The 19,749-nt window shown below is 40.5% G+C and overlaps 1 protein-coding gene across 28 annotated transcripts in view; it reads left to right on the top strand.

Annotated features, from left to right (window-relative positions):
* EPB41L3 (erythrocyte membrane protein band 4.1 like 3) overlaps positions 1-19,749 on the top strand; it is a 140,138-nt gene that overhangs the window by 70,038 nt on the left and 50,351 nt on the right. For all 28 annotated transcript variants that reach the window (XM_017832210.1, XM_017832188.1, XM_017832199.1 and 25 more), the window contains 2 exons: positions 3,345-3,565; positions 8,547-8,744. In XM_017832210.1, coding sequence (XP_017687699.1) covers positions 3,356-3,565; positions 8,547-8,744 — 408 coding nt within the window. In that variant the 5' untranslated portion in view covers positions 3,345-3,355. The remainder of the gene's footprint in view (positions 1-3,344; positions 3,566-8,546; positions 8,745-19,749) is intronic.

Genomic DNA, 19,749 nt, shown 5'->3' with positions numbered 1-19,749 from the left:
GTGTAAGGTAGTGCTCCCAGTTTCTTTTCATTATTTTGTTTTCTGTGTGCTGGAAAGGGGAATTTGATATGAAGGCTGTGCTGGCAACAGAAAAGGTTTTTAAGGAACTTCAGTGATTTCGTTCTCACAGTAGAACTCGTGGTTCTGGTACAGTAAATAAACTAATCAAATAGGAATAAGAAATTCTCAGCCAGCTACATGTTTGATAAATGTTTGGGCCCTACTAGCTATTCTGTCAGGTTTGCTGCATACAAAGGTAGAGTAATATTTATGTTGGTGAATTTCTTAAGATTACTGTTATTTCTTCTAGTGAGTGAAATTACCTCTTACTAGAAGGACTGTTTTGCTACTTATAACAAATGAAATGCTGTCAAAGTTCATGTGGATAAGCAGCTGTTTGCCGAGGAAGGCAAAACAAGCTATTGGTTTGCATTGAGAGAGGAATGTTGTTTTTTGTCTTGCAATTTAGGTATTTTCAACCTGCACTAGGTGGAATGAGATAAATCTTAATAATACAGTCATCTGAGCGGTTTGTAAGAGATTGGATTCACAGTGTGTTTGCTTTGCTTCTATTTACACCTGTAACATAACAGCATGAAATGAATAGTATTTTGTTCTCAGTATTTGTTACTAAACATGTATGCATGGGGAAATAAAGACATTTGGAAATGGGTAACCTTAGGTTAATTAAACCCATCTGCTGTCTGACTAATGACAGTAATACTGTATCCAGGGAATCTCTTATGCTAAAAGACTTGATAATGCACACAAAGTTTTCTAACAAAGCACTCTTAAACCAGCGAGGACTCATGGAACTGGAGAGAAAACCAATCCTAGAGAGTAACTCAGTATTGTAAGGCTGTGTTTCATGTGGGAATGTCCCAGAAGAATATAAGAACCACATTTGTTTTTCCCTGAGATTCAAAATTATAACTGACAGGAAAAGTAAAACTTGTTTTTATCTCATGCTACATGAAGTTGTGGTTTATGGGGCTGATTTAAATGTCTGTGTTTCCATGCTTACAAACAGCTAGGATACAAATGGTCATTAGGAAAGAAGCTACACAGGGTGCAAAAATGAGCTTCAAGTGACGCCATGATGGCAGCTGAAGGAAGACAGACTTTTGATTTGTATTGGCTGGCAGTCCGATCCTGTACTTCTTATATATATCCTTATATATATACCTCCTTAATACCTCTTTCTAAACAGCAAGCATGATAGCTACTTTTTATTTACACCGTTCTAATTCATACCAAGAGGGGGGAAAATAAAGAGTTGATACTACAACTTTCATGCATTACACGTTGTATTGGTCATAGGTCCTCTTTAGTATTGTTTGATCAATGATTTTTGTAGCTGTAAGTTAGGTTTTGCCTACTTCCTAATGCATAGTTTCTGGAAAAGAAAATGAAATATGTAGTTTGAGTTTACTGAAATAATTACTTGGTTAATTTGCATTTCATATTTTCATACGCTTGTGCAAAACATGGTGTTGGGGGAAACTTGGGACATTCATGGAGGCCTGCGTGCTTTTCAAGGCAACTGTAACAGCATCAGATGAAAAATAGTTTATTCCATGTTGAATTGACAGATGGGTAAACCAAAACTCTGAGAGAATAATGTTGTTCTGGAATTTAATGTTTAAAGCGTACAAAAAAGAGTGGCTTAGGAGAATCGAACGTAGGGGGTGGGTTTGTGTGATCTACATTGGAGGAACTTGTTTAGGCTTCCTTTGTAGTGAGTTGGACGAAGTTGCGCTAATATGTGATTTATCTCAGCTTAAAGCAGGAATCTAAAATAGGTCAGATGAATCGCTCTCTGAAGCGTCTGTTTTTCTCCTCCACATTTAAAGTGACCATCTCAGATATGGACAGCTGAAGTTCAATTAGGTGAACACATTTCTGACTGTCACATTTTAAGACCCAAGCTAATTATTGCTTTTTGTAGATGCTAAAGACAATTGGTTAAATAATGCGTTTTAAAAGGGCTTTTTTTATACAGTTGTGCCAGTTTGAGTGCAGAAATTTATGATGTGTTCCTAAACAAGTGTGTCACACGTTAGTACTTCAAAAATGTGGCCTGAAGCATAAATCTGCCATGTATGCTTTCTAGTTCTGCTTCTCTCTTGTGTTATTTTGGCTTGAATGGGGTAGGAACATGCACTCCTATCCCCATACGCAGGGCAAAAGCTGAGCACAGGCTGAATGCTGTTACTTGCTTTGCTCTACAGGGACATGTGTTCACTAGAGAGCTTAGCCTTGAAAGTGCAGAATACGTAAGTGAGTTTGGAAATAGTAATTGGCCTAATTTAAAACATTTTCTGTCAAACAATTTAGCTTATTAAACATTTTAAAAAAAATAGTTTATTTTTCTTGTGATCTATAATAAACCTACTTCTACTAGTAAACATTGTAGTGTATTCTGGGAGTTGATAGTGAATTCCTAGCAGATGAGTTAGCAGATGTATATTCTGTGCAACCACCTATAATTACACAGTAGCTATGGTTACCAGGTTAAAGGAATCATGTCCTGATGATGAACAGAAATAGATTGCAGCAGACTGGTTTGTTTCTTAAAAGCAAAATGCTCAAGCAAAGTTCATGAGGTCTGAGAGCATATGAGTAACAAACGTAAAAGCACACTCCCTTTACTGAACTGGTGCAGAGCCTGCTTTTTCAAATCATTGTTTTGATACAAAATCACAGTATTTTTTTAACGTTCGGTTTTGCTTGAATGTAGTTGGAGAATTGGCACATTCTAGCACATGCAGAATCACAGAATCCTTTAGGTTGGAAAAGACCTCTAAGGTCATGGAGTCCAACAGATAATATGTTGCCTGGAAGCATCAAAAGCACTTGAGTACATTTCCCAAAGGGAGTGCAGATGTTGAGGAGCTCAAGCCATATTGATTTCAATGTAAAGGACAAAAGATTTAATTTTTCAAAAGTTTCCAAATGCTTTAGAACTGCAGTGGATTTTGTTGGATTTAGGGCCCTCAATCACATAAGTTCTTCTCATCATGTTGCTCTCCCTCTATGAATTATGAACTATGTATTCTGTATTTAATTGGAACAGAAGTCCTATAATGTCAGTGTATTACAGTGTAAAATAAGATTTTATGGGAAAACACTCTTCCTTAGAGTATGGATGCATTTAGACCAGGTCTTTTACACCAGGGAAGCTTTCCTAGGGATGCCAGTTGGATCAGTGTGATAGCCACTTTAAATTCTAAGCATATTAAGACTGACACTTTGTGCCCAATCTTTCTTCATTTTGTAAGCCTAGCTTACAAATTCACGGCTATGAGAGTGTACTCAGTGGGTCTGTTCACCTTGTTTTGCAGAATAACCAACCATGACTACAGAATCAGGATCGGACTCCGAGTCCAAGGATAAAGAGCAGGATCAGCAGGAGAGCCCTGCGCAGCAAGGGGCAGCAGAGACCCAGCCGCAGGACCAGCAGCAGCAGCAGCAGCAGCAACAGCAGCCAAGTGAAGAACCTCAAAACGCACTCGAGCAGTTCTCAGCTGTGGCAGCACACAGCACACCAGTGAAAAAGGAGCAGGTAAGGGAGCCTGAGCGTGCAAGTAGCTGTGTACCCACTTACTGCTCCTGGGAAGTAACAAGTCTGGTATGTTAGGAGGGGAAATATATATTCAGTGATGCATGGAAGGGTGTTTGATGTGATGCTGTAGATCTTGGCTGGCTGGCCTTTTGCATTTAAAGAATAATAGTTCTCACACAGAATGTTTTGAAGTTCATGGCAGGTATTTCTGCCTGCAGTGCTTAAATATAAGGGTAGTCTCATTAACTAAGCAGGAAACATCTTCGATCTTGCATTTGCGTTAGATAGCACACAGTGTCAGTTTTTATGAAGCTGAAAATGTTTTCAGAGTTCATTTCTTTTGACACCTGCTGAACACTGATTTCATGCTTGCTTGTCTGATGTGTGAGCCATGAAGTCTGTGGTCCCTTAAGTTTCTCATGGTTCTGGAATAACTGCATTATAATTACTTGAACTATTCATGTAATAGGTTTCAGAAGAGCTATCGCGTGCTTTTCCATTTGGTTTATTGTGGCACTTATTAAATTTGCGGAAGCTGCTTTTTTCTTCCTGTTAATAATTTCCAGTCAATAGGATTAACAGACATGGTTCTTCATGGGTAACTGACCCACAAATAATGAGGTACCTGCAAATCACTTCACTTAGCTCCATAAGGTTATGACCCTCATCTGATCACATTCACCTTTGGAGAGTCAGTCTAACTCCTCCTCTCCTCCATCCTTTAAAAAATTTCTGGCTGTTTGAAGTAGGCTCCTGTTATTTTACCTGGCTGGAAGAGACAGTGCTGGTGAAGCAAGCAGATGTAAGGTGTTACTTAAAATCAGTGTGAGTGCTCCTCTAGAAGCTCTCTGGGGCTGGCTGTGGTCTTGGGTTTTAAGCTTTTTTTCAGAAAGCTACAGCCCAGTCTTAGTGTTGGTGTGGAAAAAATGAGTGTATGAGCAATTTCAGATACAAAATATTTTTGTATCTCACTCTGGTAGGCGTGCATTACCTAAATGCTTGGCACAACAAATGTTTCTGGGACCAAATTAAAACAGGTGTCTGAAATCTTCCATCTCAAGAAGTAGACAGCAGGGCAGGATTTCTGCTGTTGATTGCTGTTGAAGTTCAGCCATTGGAAGAACTGAGGATTTTTTTGAATCGCCAGCCATTTCTATTGTTGAGAACCCTTGATAGCCTCACTCCATTGCCCACTAGACACCTCTCTGTTCTTGCTCCCACATCCACCAATTATGTGTTGGGACAATTTTGGTCTCTGAAATAGATCAGAAATTGCCTGTAATTATTTTGAGGGAAAGAAGCAGGGCTGCTTGTCCAAAAGAGGAAGGTGTTGAATAAACTGGTCATTAATTTAAAGTGTAATTTTATCAGTCCTAGGCATAAGTAGTATTATTTTGTTTTTCCAGACATTTTCAGTAATCATTCCACTTCAAGTTTCTTTTCATCTTAAAAAAGTAAATAAACCAAAAAACCCCAAACCACAAAAGAAATCCAACCCCAAAATAACCACACACACAAAAAACCACCCCAAATTAGACACCAAAACTGTCCATCTTTATTAAGAGGTGTGAGTTTGCAGACCTGAGATGCTCTCATGTGCTGCATGATCCCTTTCTTTCCCAAAGGAGATCACAGTGAGCTGGTGTCTGTAGAAGGCTTGATAGAAAAACTGGGTTAGTGAAAGGGATATGCGACACCTTCCTGTTGAGATTACCAGATTGAATCCAAATGTCCATACTGTAAGCAGACTGCCAAATCCAACGGCGATGGTAGGCCCAGTACATTTCACGGTGGCTTAAGTGTCTGTATCACAGGAAAGAATCACTCAAAAGCAGCACTAAGAGACAAAGCTATTTGCAATGGTGTCGTTAAAAAAACCAAAACTTGAAGCTGCTCATTCTCTTTCTTGATGTCTGTAATTGTAGTGAGGAAATTGATTTTTGCTCTTGCTCATATAAGAGAACCTTGGGAATAAAGATTTAAGTTACCAATCCATGAAAGTGTCTTTTGTCACCTTATACGCATAAAAAACCCCAAAACATTTTAATGAAGAGGAAGAACCTTTCCATATTGAGATTAATAGTTATTAGAGAAATAAGTCCTTCCTATCAGGTGTAATAATGCAGCCTAGCTATACGCCTGCCTTCCTGTCTCTTTGAAAAAGAGAAGGTGGCATCACATGGGTTGGGCATCAATATTTCCAAGCAACTACCATAAGTAGATGGGATTAATGTGTTGTGCAAGCGTGGTAATATCACTTCATACCCCAATGAGAAGCTGCGAAGTAGCCAAGATCATTACTGCTGAATCCCGAGACTCCAAAGGCTTCCTTTGAGAGGAGGTGCAGCTTCAGAAGGGATTGAACATACTGTGTCATAGATGAAAGAGGTTATGCTCAAAAAATGCAAACCCTGAAGCAACTTCTGCTGCACTAGAATTTAGTCAATAACACCAAAAATACTGCAAAAATATGGTACAAAAGTATCTTGGAGAAGAATTTAGAAGAAAATGGAGCTACACTTGCAGAGTTCAAAATGATTCACCGTGTACATGGATTTTTCACTGGCTATCTTTTTTTCCTAGATTCCAGAATGTCAGGTTTCTTTAGGAAGAAGGGTCTTAATACAGTCTGAAAGTACCTCAATGCCTGAACATGTCAGCATAGTTTGGGGTAATCTTCTCTAATAGTTCTTGGCATGTTTTTTTCTCCAGACAAATGAGAGAAAATCTTCTGTATGATTTTAACCTAGTCACATTCCCCTGATCTTAATGTAAAAGGGAACTTTAACAAACAAAATAACCTCAGTAATATTTTTAAATATTTATAAATAAACAAAACTCTGCTGTAGTCTTAAGTTACCAACTGTCTTTATGAAGGAAAATAACTACTAGTCCATTAAGATTCCCAGAAATGACTTGCAGGCCAAATATAGTTCTCAAGTTTAAATGGGCGATGGGCACCTTTGTTGTTGTGGGCTTTTCTCTCAAGCAGCTTTTCTGTTTTCTTGTAAAATATTAGCTAGTTCCATGTGTCTGGGTTATTTCGTTGGTGTTTTTTTTTTTTTTGGTGGAGTGGAGTACTAACTCTCACATCAGAAATGTCATGAGCCACTGTGTATGACAGTGCTGCTTTTTTTTTCATCCCCAGAATGACTTCTGCACCCACATATAAGCACATGCAGCTTCCCTGGCAGATTTCTTTTAACCAAATGTACAGAAATCATCAGAGTCCCTCTGCCCATCAGCAGCAGTGCAGCTCTGCACAGAGGCCCTAGGAGGAGGCATCTTCAGTCGTTTTTATATCTCAGTGCACCAGCCTGGACCGCTTGCCAGCTGGTTGTGGAGGTGGTAGAAGATTAGCTGGCCTCAAGCCTTGCTGTGAGCCCAGGGGGACTCTGTCTCTTTAATGCTCAGCAAACAGCTAATCCACTGACATTCTTTGTGCCTTCATCTCCTGACAGTCTTCAAGGTATGTTAGGACCTTGACATCCAGATGTCAAAACTGATGTCCAAGTACTGGAAGGAGAAAGTCCTTTAGTGCTGGAGCTAGATGGGAGAAGAGATGGCAGGTGCTGGTCTGCTCCTGGGGAAGAAAATCCATGGCTTGGGAGATGTGGTGGATTTTGAAACCAGCTCTTGCTTTTTTATCTTTCTAGTTCCATTTTCTTCTAGCCTCCCCACCTAGGAAGTGCAGGAGACCATTGCCATGTCTTCTGTTGCAGAGAAAGTAGGACCTCAGAGGGTCTTGCCTCACCTCCTTGTAATTTGCTGGGGCTTTGGTGGGAGCTGGCACCTTTGGTATCACAGCCAGCCAGCTCCAAATTCCCCTTCTCCCCATTCACCCGAAGGCAGAGGGGAAGCTTATGGCTTGTTTTTATGAAATCACTCAGGGACAGTTCACTGTGATTTAGCAGTACACTGTTGTTTCTGGTTATATGATGCAAGGTTGTTCTGGTCTCAATGCAGACTAAAGCCTTTAGATGGATTTGCTCCATTGTCATGAAGTCTGTTATATTCAATGAATGGAAACAGACTTGGAGGGTTAATTTACAATATATTTCCAGTAATGCTTGTTGCTTATTATACTAAAATAATTCAGAGCTAAAGCAGGGTGTGTTTTTTTTTTTTGCCTTGTAGTGAGATAACAGAAAGACTTTTTTATTTTATTTAAGCTTTAGCTTAAGTATTACTGCACTCCTTTTGAGGTTTTGTTTGGAATCTATCAGGACATAACTGATGAGAAGGGTAATGACTGCAGCACAGTGCTGTTGCTAGGAAGGGTGAAATGCTGTAGAGCTGCTCTGGCTTTCATCTAGTGCCGTGGAGAGAACCATGTGCTGCACTGTATCACGGTAACTCTTCAAATGGCTTTATTCTCAGATAAACCCAAACAAAAGTGACCATGGTTGTTTCTTCGTGCCCCTTTTCCCTGCAGTATATTTGTCTTTCAAATAGCACCTTTCTTGTCAGCCGGAGGGACTTACAGGGCATCTTCAGAGAGCAGAATTCAGCATCTCATTCTGTACTTATCATCCATTAGTCAGCTGGCTGCACATAAAAGTTGTTTGGTCCCTCACTTCCATCCTATTTGTTTAACCCTTTCCTCGGGTGCTTGGGTAGCCTTTTGCTCTCCCAGGCATGTCAGCATCCCCCTGTGAATTCACACTGTTAGGGGGGCAACCGTGCCCTCATTCAGGGACTGATTTCTCACTGACAGCAAAATTAGTGCAAACCTGATGGTATTTTTCTATTCCGTATGGCACCATGGAAGCATCAGATGATTTAATAGGTATGGGACTTTAAAATAATAACTGGGAGGAACATGGGAAATCTTTCCAATAAAGATTGTCCTACATCAGGGGCTTTCTTGTCCAAGCCCCACACAAGGCTCAATTAAATGCTTGGGTGAAGGGTGCACAGTGTACTGCATGGCATGATTGGTTTATCTCACTTCAAAAAATATCTATCTTTCTCTCTATAGGTCACAGAGAAAGAACAGGAGTTTGCAGCTACAAGTGCAAAACAGCTGGAATATCAGCAGCTAGAGGAAGACAAGCTTTCTCAAAAATCTTCATCTAGCAAACTCTCCAAGTCTCCTCTAAAGATTGTCAAGAAACCGAAAAATATGCAATGCAAAGTGACACTCCTGGATGGATCGGAATATGCGTGTGAAGTAGAGGTAAATGGCTTTTTGTCTTCTTTTTTTTTTCAACTGTCCAGAAGTAAATAGTGGAAATTATATTTCTAATTTAAGCAAAAGGATGAATGTCCTGATATTTTGCCAGTGCCAAGCTCAGAGATGCTTTCGTTGTTTTTTCTGGACATTGAAGAAGGTGCACAGATTTGAGCTAGGTGAGGCATTCTGAGCACTCCCTGAAACAGCCAGAGACTTTGGATTAATTTTTTGATGGCACATGCCACATCATAATGCAGAAAACAAATTATGGGCAACAAAGCCCATAAACAAAGAAGGATTTTGATCCCATCGGGCTTTTCTTTTCCTCGGTACTCTGCTGAGTTGAGACTTACATTGAGTCATTGTCCATGCAGTAATTCTGACTATTGTGAGATGAGTAAGGGCATGAGAGATGTCCTGGTTAAGTGGGGGAAATTTCAGGAGCAAATAACAGTGGGAGTGGAGAGTTTTGTGTGCTTATCCATGTCTGTGAATCATAACTGTGTCTGAAAGTTACTGGCAGAAAGATGCTGTGATTTTTCTGTAAGGAAACTTGCTTTCCCTGCTGAAACTCTGACAGGAGCCTACTTTTGGGACAAGTGTGCTCTTACTTAGGTGCCAGTCTGTGCCAGGGGGCTGACCCATGCTAAGAGGATACCTTGCCTTGAACTCCAGAAGGTCCCAGAAAAGCAGAAAGTGAGCACATTGATTGCCTCAGAGTAAGCATGACAAAATTCAGCATTTCAGAGTTGACCCATTTCTCCATTCAGTTGTTGTCAACAAGATGATTTTTGGACAGTGGACTAGCCTGTCCTGAACCTGCTTCGGGTCAGGAGGTCATGCATGCAAGGAAGGGCTGATCCCTGGCTGAGCAGCAGACAGTAGAGGAAGGATGTGTGTTGGAGGGCTTGGCAAAGCCAGCCCTTCTTTGGGTAACCTCAGAGTGCCATGGAAAAGAAAAGTCACCTGGGGAGAACAGGAGAGTATAAAGGCAGAGATTAAATAGTCTTCAGTCTTGAAAGGGGAATCCGAAGGAGCATGGAGAAGGAGAGAGCGTGGAGGAAAAAGTACCGACTGGGAGCCAAATCACGACATCTTTACAATCAGGTTGTGCTTGGCCCTCATGTCTGTCAGCTGCTCTCCTTTTAAGTGCTTTGGAAGATGGCATGTGAGGAAAAGCCTTATTGGTTTTTATTTAACCCTGACTTTGCAGTTTGGGCCACATTTTGCTATGGTATGAGTGAGTTGCGAACAGAAGCTGGTATTTTACTACTCTTACAACAACTTGGCAGTCCATGCTGTTGAATATCTTTTAATTTCACTGGTTGAGTTCTCTGTCATTTCCTTCAGTCTAGGACTAGCTGTTTGGCCACATACCTTGTGACTATTAAATGGTCATTTCTTGACCTGCAGTCTCAGTTTGGTCTCTCAAGGATAGCATGTGAGCCATTAAGCTGGAAGAATGACTCATACTGGCTTTGATGTAAAGAGTCAAACTTGTTTCAGCTCTTGCCACTGGCTTGTAAAATGTGAGTCACTTTTTGGAATACAATCAAGCAAATTTTACCAAATAGGATTTCTATCGAAATCTTGTAGCAGGCTGAGCTTTATTGGAATCTAAGATGGTGCAGAAAGAGAGATTTGTTATGTCAGGTTTCCACTTATGCAAAAAACGTGAATAATAATTTCTGATAGGAAGTTGCACTCTTCCACTAAACTTGAACTCTGTTAGAGTTGAAGTGTCAAAATGTTAGCATATGCAAGCCATCATGTTTTATTGCTTGTGAAATTTCTCTGCTCTGCAAGTTCTGAATAGCTCTTGAATAATGTCCAGTATAAATTTTGTATGCATTTTTCTACTTATATTGCTGAAATATTTTGAAGTTGTATTGACTGTCATCAGTAATCATTTTATCTGCTTCTAAGATGATCAGGCTGCCTAGGCAGAATGTAATATTGATGAGAATATAGCTCCTAAAAGGATGAATCCTCAAATGACAAAGCTGTAAGGCTATAATGATGAGCAGACTGTTGAAACAGAAGTTAGTTAGAAGGAACAAATATTTCAGGGAACAAGTGCAACTGGAGTGACCTATGCATTTACTTGCCTTAAATGGGCAATTCAGACTTTGCATCCTTCCTAGGTGGTATTGTCAGTATGTTGTGTGTATGGAGGATGCAACTGCGGGTACCTCTCTGGTGCAGCCCACTCCAGCCCATCAGAACACTTTGTAGATCCCCAGGGGAGTCTACTTTCCATGTGCATAAAGTTTAGCTACAGCAAAAGGATGCTGAGTCCAGCCAAGAGAAATTCTGTGACTTTCACTGTGCTTTTTCTCCTGAGGAGAAAAAAGTATATACAAAGGGAGTTAGTAGGGCAGAGAAACTGAGGGTCTGTCTCAGCAGACATCTCAGGAAATCATGTAGGAGGCTGAAGGTAAAGTTCTCCTACAAGAATTTTGGATAATAACAAAGTTTTGTGGCTGTTTCACAGAAACTCAGTGCTGCAGCATGAAAAATAAATCTGTCATGTTTCAGAAAAATGCTGTCATATTTGAAGGCTCACCCACAAGTGAACTCACTGTATCAACTTAAATGGGGAAAAAAACCCTATACATGCACATCTCTCTATATATAGATAGATAGATATATGAAGTATACTGAGACACCCAACAAGTTATGGAGGTCAGTAAATTCCCCAAGATTAATTCTTTAAAAGAAAGGTGAGAGGGGCAGACAACACATGGCAATCAGATATTTAATACTTCCATTCCTTGTGTTCAACCCACTCAGCTGCATCTTTTGGAGTGGACAGTGACCCAGGGTAGGAATGTGACAGTTGGTGATTGTGAGTCAGAAATGTCATCCTATGTTGTCAGCTCCTGTCTTTCAGCTCTGTGTGTATCATGCTTCTATCTACTGAAGGCTGCAAAGCAATGTAATCTAGAAGGACCAGAAATTTAGAAACCTAATTTTGAACTAGAATTATAGCTGTCAGTGAATCTTGGTTTGGATGCAGGCCAGGTATTTATCTCTCCAGAACTGCATTCCCTTGTCTGGGAGTTGGGGATCATTATAGAATCCATCAGTTACTCTACAGAGCGGTTTGCAAATGACAAATGCTTTTTATATATGTTAAATATTAATGTAATTTAAAGGAGCTTATTGCTCTCCAGTAGAGTGCAGCCTGCAGCTTATCAATTATGTGTTCATCCAGTTAATGACCTGGCAGCCGACGTGGCACATACTCTCAGATTGAAACGCTTCTGAGGCGGGTTTGGTTAATCCATTATCCTCTTGGTGTTCTTTGTTTCAGAAGCTCCTCTTTATTGTTCCATATTTAATTCTGAGCCTCTTTGCTGCTTTCTGCTGTATCTTTCAGTCTCTCTTGCATTTAGTGCTTTGCATTCGTGACACTGGGAGTTTTCATATTGTATGAGATGTATCTAAAGGGAAAATGCAGAGGAACTAACTTAAAAGCTGAGGTTAACAGGGGTTCGTCTAATGTGGTATCCATTCAGTGAAAGGATCTTAAGCAAATGCCAGGTAAAATCCTTCCCTTGAGGCTCTGCAGTGTTACTGCCTGTGTGCTCTATCTGTCCTGACCCAGAAAGTCTTTCATGCAGTAAGACATTACAAGCCAAAACCAGGTTAAGTAAGTAACCCAAACCTGTTCATTCATCCTCCTCCAAAACCATAAACCACCAGTGCTGCCATCTCTACCCTTCCTGCTGTTCTTGTCCAGAAGCCTTCAGGTGGTAGTGGCAGCCTTATTTCAGAGAGGGGTTTCCTTTTAGAGGTGGGATGACCACCTAATGGTGCCTCCCTTTCCTAGGGAAGGCTGTTGGCTTCTGGAGAAGATATTTGCTGTACACAGACATTTCCCCAGTACTCTGTTAAAGAAGAACAGCCTCAGGGTGGCTGTGTGTTTCTCCAGTGTTGTGAGCAAGCTGGAGCACTCAGTTGCTCCAGTTGCAACTCAGTTGCTGAGTTGACACAGTCTGCTCAGAGGAATACTGAGTGGTGGTATCCACCTAAATGTCCACCCCTGCTCCAAGTGGTTCTCCTTGGCCTCTTCACTGTCCTCTCTCAGCCAGCATCAGGCTCAGAAATGTCGACTGTCAAAGAGGCCATAGCTGTGGTCAAAGCTGCACTGCAAAAATTTAGCTGAAGACTTCTGTGTTAAGCAAGCTAGACCTGTGCTTTGCATTTTTTTGTTTGAAGAACCAAAGATAAAGCAAGATCAAAGACTGCTAAAACCTTAGAAAAGACAATGAACAGACTAGTTCAAGTTTTTTCTAAGATACAAAAAAACAAGCAAAGTAACTTATTTCTGGGTTTCATCAGCTTTAAGTAGGGATACAGTTATGCTTTTTCTGGGATTTATTTCCCTCCTTGTTCCACTCTGCCCCATTTTAATTTTCTGTTATCTAGACTGCTGCATTTTAATTAAAAGATGCAAGTGGAACCAGCTGTTATGCTCTCCATTACACATAGCCTAATTTAAAGTGTCTTCCTAAAACAAGTTGGAATTTGTATTTGTTTCTGCTCTGAACATGTACATGTTATTATTCACAAAGTGAGATCAGAAATCTGTAACATAATCTGTCTAAATGGTAAAATGGTAAAATAATGAGATTTCTTTTTGGTAGGCTCAGCTGTCTGAGCCCATTGGTAATTTATACTCTTTCGTCATTCCTGTACCGCTCAGACTTTCTTATTGTGCAGACCACCAGTAAATTAAAACAAATGTTTCCATGGCAGCCTGTCTGTGGCATCTCTGCAGCCCAACATCAAGCAGTGAGTTGATGCAGGATTTTGATAAGCTGCAGAACACATGGAAAGCTGACATCTCACAAAGCATTACTGCTACCCCCACGTCTGGGTGAGTGGAGGTCAGCTGAGGTAGGAGGGGACTGGTAAAAATACAGTATTTATGTTTGGTTGTTGGGTTTTTTTCCTCAAATTTTCTCAGTCACACTGCCACTGGGATCTGGGCAGTGGTTGGGTGTCCCGTGCTGTAGCCACTGCTATGCCTTTGTGATGAACCTCTGGTCAGTTCGTCCCCAGATTGGGGGGACATGTCCTCCATGATGGAGACCCCACTTTCTTAGTGGGTTTCCCCACGTCCTCAGGTAACATCAGAGTAGCGTACTTGAGTTGAAATGGCAAACGGTTTTGTTTCCATACATTTGAAACCAGGATTTGTAACATGGACAGAAGCAGACTGGAGTAAACAGGTCCCTTTCTGCCCTATGCAAGTATGGGCTGACACTCCTTTTTGAAGGCAAAACAGAGGTGAAATGAATGGATTCTCTAATAGGTTGAGATATCGCATTTTGCATGAATTTCTCTTTTTGCTGTTAAAAAGTGAGAGTACATGGATGCTTCTTTAAAAAATAAGTTATTAAAGACTGTCATAGGACAGGCTTGAAGAGTTGAGAACAAGCGGACTTATTTCTACACTGCCTGTAATGAAAGGGAGTTGTTGCTGGCTTCGATGCTGTGTGTGCTGCTTGTCCTGCCCTGCAAGACTCCCTCTGGAGGAAAAATCTTCATGTGTTTCTGTATGACAGTGGGGGAATGCATGGCCCCGTGGTCCTCCTCTTTGCACAGTGTCCGTGCTAACCCTTCCATGGGAGCTGTCTCAGCATGGACCTGCTTTTGCATGGGGAGTTAATAACATTGAATTTCTCATCCGTTTTGAGGTAGGCTTTAAGGTCAAGAAGGAAACCTCTGTAATAGGATGCACTCTGATTTCTGAAGGATACAGTTTCAGTTGCCCCCTGCACATTTTAATTGTTTAATGAATTCCACACAGTCTCTTGCAAACGGCTTTACATGTGAAACTGATTACTGAATACAAGAGGGAATTTTTTTAGTAAGTCTTTTCCTTTTGACCTACTCGTTGCTTACATTTCACTTAATTTAATATGAAGACTTTTGTTTTGGGTTTTGTTCCTTCCCCAGGACGTGTTTCAGTAAAAGTGACTGGGTTGAGAGGCATCAATGCCTTTACACAGCATGTTTTCTGTCCCCAGACCTTCTAATTAGGGCTGACTTGGATTAGCCAAGGGATTCACTTAAGATCTATGTTACCTGACACATGTCAGTAGGAGTCTAAGTATTGCCTGAATATGTTTCAGCTGAATAAAGTTAATGTACAATTCTTCTGGCTTTCTTTTTCCAAATACCATAGGCAGCTTTTTATGTCTTAAAATACTCATCAATTCAAGAAGCACAATAATCTGAAAATCGACACCAATGTTATCCAACTCATGATAATCAACTGTGAGGCTGAGCTGAGAAAGGTTTTTTGCTTAAGCTTCGTAATTGAAACAAAAATAAAAATGTTGGGACTCTCTTTTAGTGATGTTTATTATTACTATTTCACTGAAGCTAAAGAAATCTTTATCAAAACAAGTCACTTCAGGTTAAGCTAAGCCTTTTGGAAATGCCATGAGGGCTGAGGGAGGATGTTGGTGTGGGTCTGGACCATTTCTTCCTCACTAGGAGAGGCTCAGCTCCCTGACACCTTCTCACAGCTGGGAACATCTGGGCTGTACGGTATTCAGGGAGAAGGTCTCTTGTAATCTTGGTAGCAAAACACCTAAGTGGTGGTCTCTTGCGTTTTCTCCAGTTAATAGACAAGTATTTTAGAGACTGAATGAGAAACCAAGAATTAAAACCAAGTAACTCCTCCAAATGTCATACCAAGTGAACAGCAGGTTGGGCTTTAAATTCCACCTTTTGGCACAACAGAGGACACGGCCACAATCAAATGCCAGAAGCTTAAAATAACAAAAAATTAAAAAAAAGTTGTACGTGTCGTCTCCACATCTGTTTTCTACATCCAGTCCTCTTATCTCTTGCCTTTTGTTAATAGTTTCTGAAAGTGATTTCTGCTGTGTAATGAAGGACTTAGCAGGTAAAAATCTTCATTTTGATACTTTGGAGGTGCCAGCTATTTTTCATAGTGTTGAAAACTATTGAGAGGGGTTCACCTACATTGACAAATAGTTTCAGCTACCCTGAAGCTGCATTTTCTAGGGAACAAATGGCTAGCTGAAAACTTCCTACTGAAATATTGCCTCTGGTCCCCTTCCCCTGGGGCACCAGTTGGACATAAGCCAGGCAACAGGAGCTTGTTTACCATCTGGTGAAGTTGTTAAAAACTGGTTTGGTCATGCACACTCAAACAGAGGTACTACAAGGCTCATTGCTTGTTAATCTGTTTGCAAGAGCCTAGGAGAGGATGATCTTCCACTTGCCCTTTACCCCAGACAGATAGATGTCTGGTGGCTCCAGGGGTCCTGTCCTTGTCATTGTCCTTGCTGATGGCCTCACCAGGGTGAGACTGTGTCACTCCCTTCATGTTTGTCTTCTCCAGGCTTATTTCCTGGGGTGGTCCTTGCCTCCAGCTTCTTCCTGAGTGTAGCCAGCACTCAACCTCCACACATGTTTTTTAAGCACTGCTGGAAAGTAAATCACAAAGAGTGGATGAAGGGCTTTGCTTATCCTTTTCCCTTTCCCAAATGGATACTCAGATTTTAAAACTTCTTGCTGTTTGTGAACAAATGTGTACATTCCCCCATCTATCCCGTGCCCATCCAACAGAGAAGTTGCTGATTTTCATGTCACTGCCCAGTCACGCTCCTGCCAAGCTTTTGTGCATTTTGTCATGTTTCCTGCCCCATTTCTGTGTCACTGAAGTGCCTGCTACTTGCTCGAGCTCCCAACTGAGCTGTCTAAATTCATCATCAACTCTGTTGCTAGTTGCTCCAATTTATAGGTGCTGTCCCCATGTTAGCAATAAGAATTGCTGTTTCGAGACCAAATCCAAGTAAATCTCACTTTATTATCATTCCCTAACCATATTAGCTTGTCATATAAAATCCTAATGCCTCATATGGGAGATTTTTTTTTCCCAGCTGAGCCCCATGCAGTGTTCACTGGGCTGCTTTTATGTTTTTTACCCATGTCTGTTGATACAGTGAACAAAATATCAGAGACAGGACTGGGTGGTGAGGAAATATCTGCTTGCAAAGCAAAGTGTTGATAGGCAGCAAGGTCTATCTCTCATGGTTTATCTTGCTCTGACAGAAATGATTTTGATCTGAAGTGGATAAAGCTTGGATGTAGCTTGAGAACAGGCTATGTTAGTTTTCTTCACAACCCCAGCACTGATGGTGTAATACTAAGGTACCTCAAATTTAAAAGGTTCATCATCCTGCTGCCTCAAGAGCATCTCTCTTTGCTGTGGTTTCTGTGCAATGTATTTTTTTTTTCACTTCAGCCTGGCAATGTAGGTCAGGGAGAGCTCTGTGGCTTTAAAATTCATATGGCAAGATTACTCTGTAAATCGGACTATGTTGACAGTGGAGCTTTTTTCAACTGAAAGTAAACAAAATGTTTATGGTTGGTTGTTGTTAAAGTCTGCCAGGAACTATTTATATTATAGGTAGTGATTGGTTCCCCTTGTTCAGTGTGACGCTACTAGGCTTGTGCACAGTTAGTTAGCAGTTAAGAAGGAGAGATGAGTGTTTGCTGAATTGGCTCAAGTATAGGTGGAATAAGGAAAATATTTATATTTATAACCTCCCTGGAAAAGCTTCAGCTGCTTTACTGAATCCCAAGAGACCCATCTGAGTTACTGCAGAGTGTTTTGCAGGAGATGGTAGGGCAATCAGGAGGCATTAAGCCAATGGATCAGCTGCACATTTAACTAAAATCTGAGCCCAAACAATCTGTGTTCTTAAGAAAGCTGAGTGAGGGCGTTACTTTCTCTGTTTAAAAGCCTCTAGAAATGTGGAATGCTGTTTATTATTTTATGTCATCAGTTAGCAAATGTGTGAGACTAATCAGTGCTGAGAACAGAACTGCTGATTGAGAAATTGTGTCCACTATTTTTGTATTCATTTATCAGAGAGTAGTGCTCATAAGCTGTTACCAGATCTCAGTTTATACAGTATGCATTCTGTTGATGCACTTCGGATGCATTTGATAATCATCGTGTTTGACAGGTATTTCTGTAGTCATTGCGCGCAGGGAGACATGGCTTTTACATTTCTATGTATAAAAGCATGTTCCGGAGCGTTTGTTCTTTCTCAGGTGCCCCCAAAGCAGTTGCATTGCCGTGAGTGAAGTGCCCACTTTTTTCCCAAGGACGCAAACTGTGTGGTGCACTTGTCGGTACGCTTAGAGCTCATGTGATGCCAGTGCTGGTGTGATCTCTGCTGCTGATGTAGAAGGCAAAACCCCTAATTTGGTTTGATGCCAGAATCGGGACTAGGTCACCAATCTTCTTACTGGGGTTTAGCAGTCCTCTGGGTTTTTTTAGATTAGTGCTAGCTGTTTAGGATTGCAAGCTCAAACGGCATTAAAGGAGGTTGCCCCTGATAAAAACTATGTCATATTATACAATGTCATTGACATTTGCTGCAGGTATGTAACTGCAGCATGGACAGTGTTACATATTTATCTGTTTATCTAAATACTTCCTTTGCAAGAGTCAGAAAAGGTTGTTTTCAGGAATGGTAATACATTCCAATATGGTATATTAAGATAAGTATCAATAAACTGATAAATTATAGTACTACCATAATGGGGGAAAAAAGAAAGTGATCAGTCATCACTGTGTGTCAAAATACCTCCTTGTCTCCTGGAAGTTTCCTTATGTGGCATTCATTTGTATGTGCACAGCAATATAAGATAGAGTCTAAATTAAAAAATCAGAGATAAGCAGAATAGTATTGAAGTTTTTATTTCAAACTATTAGAACGTATCAGTCACTGTGACATTCTATGCAGGTTTACACATAAAAAAGTTAATAAAGAAATAGGACATTTGGAAAGGTTGTACTGGCATGCAGCCTTCAGGAAAAGCATTTCCTTATATGAAATATATTCATGTTGGGGAAAAAAAAGTCTTTTTAGTGCAGCTTTCATTCAATGAAATCTTTCTGAAATTGCTTCGTTCTTAGTTTTTCCCCACTTTTGACTAAATAGTTTATTCAGTCGATTATGTTTGAAATTGTGACTAGAGACATTTCTAAGTGCAGTTTACCACTGAACTGTGGAAAACATTAAACTATGCTTCCTTTTGAGGACCAAAAAATGAGTGTGTTTTGCTTTGAACCTTTTCTTTTTATTGAGCATATTTTTTTTCCTTTTGTGACCTGAAAGGCTGGCAGAAATGTCTTGTTCAGTATCTCCTACATATGCTGGCAAACTGCTTAGGAATTGAATGAGAGCATTCTGTCCATCCTAGGGATGTATGTGTCCTTATAAATGTTCATTTATGAACCTTTATTATTATTGATTACATGTTATATTATGAGCATATTAATTTACGAACATTTATGTGTGCTGCTCATCCAGCAGAGGGTAACAAAAATGCTCTAGAGAGCTGGAGCACCTCCTATAAAGACAGGACTGAGAGAGTCGGGGTTGGTCAGCCTGGAGAAGAGAAGGTTCCAGGGAAACCTCATTGCAGCCTTCCAGTAGTTAAAGGAGACTTACAGAAAGGAGGGAGAGAGACATTTTTACACAGGCAGTGCTAGGACAAGGGGGAGCTGTTTTAAACTAAAAGAGGCAAGATTTAGGTTAGATGCGAGGAGAAAATTCTTTACTGCGAGGGTGATGAGACATTGGGACAGAGAAATTGTGGATGCCCTATCCCTGGAAATGTTCAAGGACAGGTCGGATGGGACTTTGAGCAACCTGATCTGGTGACGTTGGAACCAGATATCTTTAGGTCCCTTCCAACCCAAGCCATTCTGTGATTCTTTGATTTGTAATACTCTCCATATGCCAAACCCATTTTTTTTTCCTGTAAGAAACTTAAAATAGTTGGAATAAAAAGACGAGATTAGTTAATTTCTTTTATCTTTAAGCTTTTTTCTCTGTGGGTGTTTGTTGTTTGCTTTGTCACTCCATATATCTTACTTCTGTCTTTGGTGTACAGTGTTGTACAATAGACTTCAGCAAAGGTTTTGTTCCATAGCAGA

Source organism: Lepidothrix coronata, unplaced genomic scaffold, assembly GCF_001604755.1.
Source record: "Lepidothrix coronata isolate B3197 unplaced genomic scaffold, Lepidothrix_coronata-1.0 Scaffold6, whole genome shotgun sequence".
Lineage (NCBI taxonomy): Eukaryota > Metazoa > Chordata > Aves > Passeriformes > Pipridae > Lepidothrix > Lepidothrix coronata.
The sequence above is the reverse complement of the archived record's forward strand: the minus strand, read 5'-3'. Positions and strand labels throughout refer to the sequence as shown.